General features: G+C 43.3%; 1 protein-coding gene across 3 annotated transcripts in view; it reads left to right on the top strand.

Moving 5' to 3' along the window:
- NHLRC2 (NHL repeat containing 2) overlaps nt 1-6,000 on the top strand; it is a 277,896-nt gene that overhangs the window by 211,911 nt on the left and 59,985 nt on the right. For all 3 annotated transcript variants that reach the window (XM_078773794.1, XM_078773795.1, XM_078773793.1), the window contains one exon: nt 5,184-5,415. In XM_078773794.1, coding sequence (XP_078629920.1) covers nt 5,184-5,415 — 232 coding nt within the window. The remainder of the gene's footprint in view (nt 1-5,183; nt 5,416-6,000) is intronic.

Genomic DNA, 6,000 nt, shown 5'->3' with positions numbered 1-6,000 from the left:
AATTCCAAAATGACATTTTAGTAGACTGACATGCTAAACAGATCTGTGAATTTTCTCCTCGATTGGATCAAAAATGAGGGAGGAGCTAGGTTTTAAAGGTTCATGCTTTAAAACGTCATAACTCTGAAACCATGTGTCGAATGATGTCGTGCTCGTTGACTTTTTTGTTCGTCATGGGTATGCGATTCTGCTTGCAAAGTTTGGCCTCGATCTGTTCAGCCGTTGCAGAGAAAAAGGGGTTTTCGTGTTTTCATGAAAAACAATATGGCGGCCGAACCACGTGACCTGCGACATCATAATTACCATTAAAATATTCTACAGATCGATTCCCTCCTATGGTGAAAATTTTATCTCAATCGGCCCTATTATTGCAGAGAAAATGTTTTTTAAAGGAAATTAAAACTTAAAATGGCAATAGCACTGGGAGACGTGGCCTGGAAGGACAAAATGGTGTGTTTCTTCTTCTTTCAACAATAAAGACTTATAGCTTCGAGACCGTACATCCAATCATCTTGAAATTTTGCACACTTGTTCCGCTTGATGAGAGCTACATTGCATTAAAAATTCAAGTCGATCCATGCAGTGGTTCAAGAGTTACAAGCTTTTTAAAATTTAAATTCCATTATTTATTGCGGCCAAACCATGTGACTTATCAAAACGTCTCAAGTAACGTTGAAACACACCCCCATGAGGAACATTTGTGTAAAGTTTCCACTCGATATCTCCACAAATTATGGAGGTGATTCCATTTCTAGTTTGAGCTTTAAAACGTCATAACTCTGAAACCATGTATCGGATGAGGTCGTGCTCGCTGACTTTGTTGTTCGTCATGGGTATGCGAATACGCATGCCAAGTTTGGGCTCGATCCGTTCAGCCACTGCGGAGAAAAAGGGTTTTTTGTGTTTTTTCACGAAAAACAAGATGGCGACCGAACCATGTGACGTGTGACTTCGAAATATTTTGAAAACGGTGTTTTTTTTAACGAAGTAAATGGGAAAAAAATCCCATATTCGGGGGAGAAAATTTTTTGTTTGACGAATTCTTACCTCTTAACGTTAGCATTTTTAATATACTCGATACACATGTCTTTTGTTCCCATTGAAGAGTTCTTTAGAATGAGCCATTCCTCAAATTTTTCCATTGAGCCGTTGCGGAGATACAGAGGGGAAAAGTTGAATTTGTTTTACAAGATGGCGCCCATACCACGTGACCTATGACGTCATAATTAGCATGAAAAAATTCTAGGAGCCAAGACGATCATTTGATGAAAATTTCCTGTCAATCCGACCAGCGGTTGCTGAGAACATTAATTATGAAGTTTTCGGAGGTGCAAAATAGGGCGGAAGAATAATAAGAAAAACTCTAGCAGTAATAATAGGTTACTCTCCATTTCATGGAGAGTAAACCTAATAATATAAATACAACAACACAACAGGCACATACCATGGTTGATAGCATTGGCATTCGACTCTTCGGATGACTTTTTTTTTTTCTCGTGCTCTATTGTACAGAGAGACCAAGCACTTGGCATCCTAGGCAATCAAGTCACCAGCGCTTAGTTTGGGAAACGGAAGCTTATCCTCCAGGTCGAGAGCACATTTCCTGAGACGGACATCAAGGTCCCTAATGGTTCCATTGCATCAGATTTGTTGCAAAAAAACTTGTAGTCGAAGGGGGGTGATTCTCTTAACCTTTGACGTGTACTTCTTGAGGACGTATGCACTGTCTTCTCCAAGTAAGTTCCATTTCTCTGTACGTTGAAGCTTGCTTTTGTTAAACTTAAGTCTGCAGGAGTTGTAGTATTTGGCCTTGTGGTGCTGCAATATTGTCTCAATGCCCTCACCATCATCCAGATGTGACAATTGTCTTGTTATTGGCAAGTAATCAATCTTGCTGAAACACATGAGATTGTGGTTATGTTCTTGTAACCTGCTCCATGTGTATCACGTCTTGAATTAGCTGGGCAGTGGAGCAACCTGGATGTTCTCCTTACACAGAAAGCTGCAGTATACAGGGTGTTTCAAAAAAGTTGACTATTTCAACAACCTGATATTCTGGCGTTTCTAATTCTGTACCCTTCTCTCTTGTAGGTTATGGTGGGGTTGGTATACCTTTTCTAGCAAGTAGTCAGGACGACCCTACATCAACTATGGTGTTCACAGTGGAACAAAAAGTGAAAATTGTGACCTTGTGGTTTGAGACAAAATCCTGCGTGCAGGTGCGCCAACGAGGCTGTCAGTATTACAATGTTCACACCTGTAATAGATCATCCGACGGAAGCGTTCAGCAGTTTGTGGAGCACCTCAAAGCACATGGAAGCATGAAAAATCAAAATAAAGGCAACAGGGGCCGCCCACCCAGTGTTACCAAGGACCAAGGGAACATTGATCTTGTGAGAGATTCTACTACCGAAAGTCCTAAGAAGTCCCACCGTCGGCGTTCCCGAGAACTGGCGATCTCAGCCTCATCTGTGTGGCGCATTCTCACTTCTAAACTCAAGCTTTACCCCTACATCATATCTTTAAGGCATAAACTAACTCTGAATGACATGGCAAGATGAGTAGCAATGTGTGATTGGTTCAGTGACCGAATGGAAAGGTACCCAAATTGGATCAACTCCTTGTGGTTTTGATGAAGCACACTTCCATTTGAATGGGGGCTAACAACAATTACAAAAACATCTTCTGGGGTGATGAGCCTCCTGAGGAGATGTCTGAGGTGTCTCTCAAGGGCCCCAAGTCCACTAGCGCTGTGCCTTGAATGCCGGATGGGGGTATGCTGGGACAGTATTGGTTTGAGGATGCAAATGGTAAGACGGTGGCAGTCAACGGCGAGCGGTACCGCGAGGTCTTGCACCGATTCCACACTGATCTCACTCAACTACTGTCTCCAAACCAACTCAGACTTGCATGGTTCATGCAGGAGGTTGCCCCACCGCACACTTCAGGTGAAGCCATCGACTTCTGCCCCACAGCCAGGATTTGAATCCATTTGATTTTTTCAGTACAATGAGTATAAATGAGTGATTTGAAAATGGCATGGTGTATGCTTTCCATCAACTTATCACCGAACGTGCTACCTTTTGTAATGTGTGCTACCTTTTGTAACGTGTAACCTTTTTTGTAACCTTTTGTAATTTTTGTAATTTTCCTCTCCAAGAAGTTCTGTCACTCAAGCTTTTGGGTCTCACTATCTGCCATGATCTTTCCTGGGAAAACCACATTTCAAATCTGGCCTCCAAAGCCAGTCGCCGACTGGGCATCCTCCGTCGTGCGAAGTCCTTCCTTGGCACACCTGAGCTCCTCACCACATACAAGGCTTTCATCCGCAGCTCAATGGAATACTGCTCTCCGCTCTGGGCTGGTGCTCCTGCCTCACACCTAGCTCGTCTTCACGCTGTTGAAACCAAAGCGTTCAGAATCATTGGAATCTCCCGCGATGAAGCTACCTCCGAGGGCCTTTCACTCACTCACCGCAGGCAAGTTGGTGGCCTTTCCGTCTTCTACCGACTCCTCTCCGGCCTTGCCCCCCCAGCTCTCGCTGCGCTCTGTCCCCCAAATATTCCTACAGGTCGCACAAGATCTGCCTGCAACCCTCTTATGGTTAAACTGCCAAAATCAAGACTCTCTGCTCACCTTCACTCCTTCATTCCTCTTTTCTCCTGCCTCTGGAACAAACTCCCTCACTCTCTTCAATCCCACTCCTCCCTCCAGGTCTTTAAAACAGCTGTTCACCACCATCTCTTATCTTCCCCCATCCAAAACCTTGATCTTTTCTACCCCCGCTAATTTCATCCCAAATCCACTTTTTTGAAATACCAACTTCTTTCCTGGAAATCCTTGGTGTCCTTGTGTTTTATACTTCACCCACCCCCCCCCCCCCCCTTCCCACGCCTCCTCCCCCCAAGCCCTCTCCCTCCCACACATCTCCCGATGTCCCTGCTCTCAAATGTTGTGTTTGTGTGCTTCCCCTTCTCTCCCCATCTTGTCTACCGCTCCCTCTTTTTATATATTTTGTTTGTCTGTTTGATTTTTTTTTTGTGTGATAAATGTTAGCTCTTTCACGATCCTCGATTCTGTATTTAAAAAAAGAAGGAAAAAAAAGTTCAAATCGTCCACTTTTTTTTTGAAACATCCTGTATAGATTACAGAGAGATGATTCAAGATATCCATGTACCGTACTTCAGATGGCACTTTGCCATCGCTAATCACAAAATGCAGGCATGCAGTGTGAGTTATAATGATTGCATACGCGTCTTCTTTTCCGATATTTTGTTTTCCTCTGGTTTTTCTACTCCTCTGGGTGGGAATTATTTGATTAGCATCAATGTTCACAGATATGTCACGCGGTGTATGGCAACCAGTGAATATATCGGGCATTACACATTACTTAGTATCTACCTGCAACAAGTGCATGGATTTAAGCAACACATATTACCTTGATTACATTCACTCTCGAACAGTGTTGCCATAGACAGATTCCTCATATAACGCACTGACAGCCATATTGGAAATGGGCCACCACAGCCAGAATAGGACAAATCTGCGATGCACCTATGGCTAAAAAGAATTCCTAGATAAGTGATAAGTCCTAGATAAATATTCCTAGATTCCTGTATAAGAAAATTCCTAGATAAATAAGAATTCCTAGATTCCCTACCTGTATGCCAAATGTCATGCTTGTATTATCAAGCGCACAACCCTCTCAAATATTTCACTTATCTGCTGGGCTATCAGTTGTAATCTTTGGGCGAAATCGCCCAGCATCACTGTGGACTATGAAGATGCGGACACGTGATAACATATATGTTTTTGTTCCCTGCCCCACTGACAAAGTCGGAGATGGGAGACATTAAAATGAGCATCCGACCGACCAACAGACACCCAATCAACCGATCATTTGTCCATGTACTTTTGTGTACGCGATATTTCAAAAACCTTTGAACATTTAGCTTTCATATTGAAGATATCTATTCTTCATGACGTTATCTCAACCTGATTAGATGACGACTGTGATTGGCTGAATTATGTTGCCCTGGCAACCATCTCGGTAACTTGGCTTGTGTACGTGGTATTTCAAAAACTGTTCACGATTTAGCTTTCATATTACACAGATATATTCCTCATACCACCCAAAAAGATGTTGGACCTACGGTATTAGCTCCTTGTTTTTCTGTGTGCAGGAAAGTTAACAGTGGTGCATGCGTACGCCTGGCCGGTAGTGGAAGAGAAGAGAATCGGAACAACATGTACCCGCATAAGGCTGGCTTCGCTCAACCGTCGGGCATTAGCCTTGGGCAGAGTGCACACGGACCTTGCCTCTTCGTGGCCGACAGCGAAAGCAGTTCCGTGCGTGTTTTGTTGCTGAACGACGGAGCTGTGCAAGGTCTTGTCGGTGGGGAGCGGGACCCAACGGTGAGTCGGACGAACGCCTTTTGTTCTCTGCTTATTACCTCCGCCACCAAAGGTGGATGGAAGTTATGTTTTCACCCCTGTCTGTCGGTCTGATTGTTTGTGAACAAGATGTCTCAAAAAGTTGTGGGAGGATTCGGACTAAATTTGGCAGAGATGTAGCGTATGTGACAAGGACGAAATTATTAGATTTTGGTGCAGATTCGAATCCGGATCCGGGTCAGAAAATTTTTGAAGTGATTCGTCATCATTAAGTGATTGGGCTAAAACCGATATATAGCACGATATCTCAAAAAGGTATGGACGGATTTGGATGAAACTTGGCAGACAGGCTGAGTGTGTGACGAGGACGAATCGATTTGATTTTGGTGAAGATCTGAATATGGATTCGGATGCGAGAATTATTTAATTTTTACGTGATTCTTCACCATTGAGAGATCGTGCGAAAAGCGAGATATAACATGATATTAAAAACAGTTATGGATGACTTATGACTAAACTTGATGGTGAGTTGGTTAGGTGACAATAACGAGCCGATTACATTTTGGTTCAGGTCCGAAATCAGATCCGGCCTATCATTGCGATACA

This window comes from Myxine glutinosa, chromosome 3 (assembly GCF_964187855.1).
Source record: "Myxine glutinosa chromosome 3, kmMyxGlut1.1, whole genome shotgun sequence".
Taxonomy (NCBI): domain Eukaryota; kingdom Metazoa; phylum Chordata; class Myxini; order Myxiniformes; family Myxinidae; genus Myxine; species Myxine glutinosa.
This window is presented reverse-complemented; position numbering and strand designations above follow the sequence as displayed.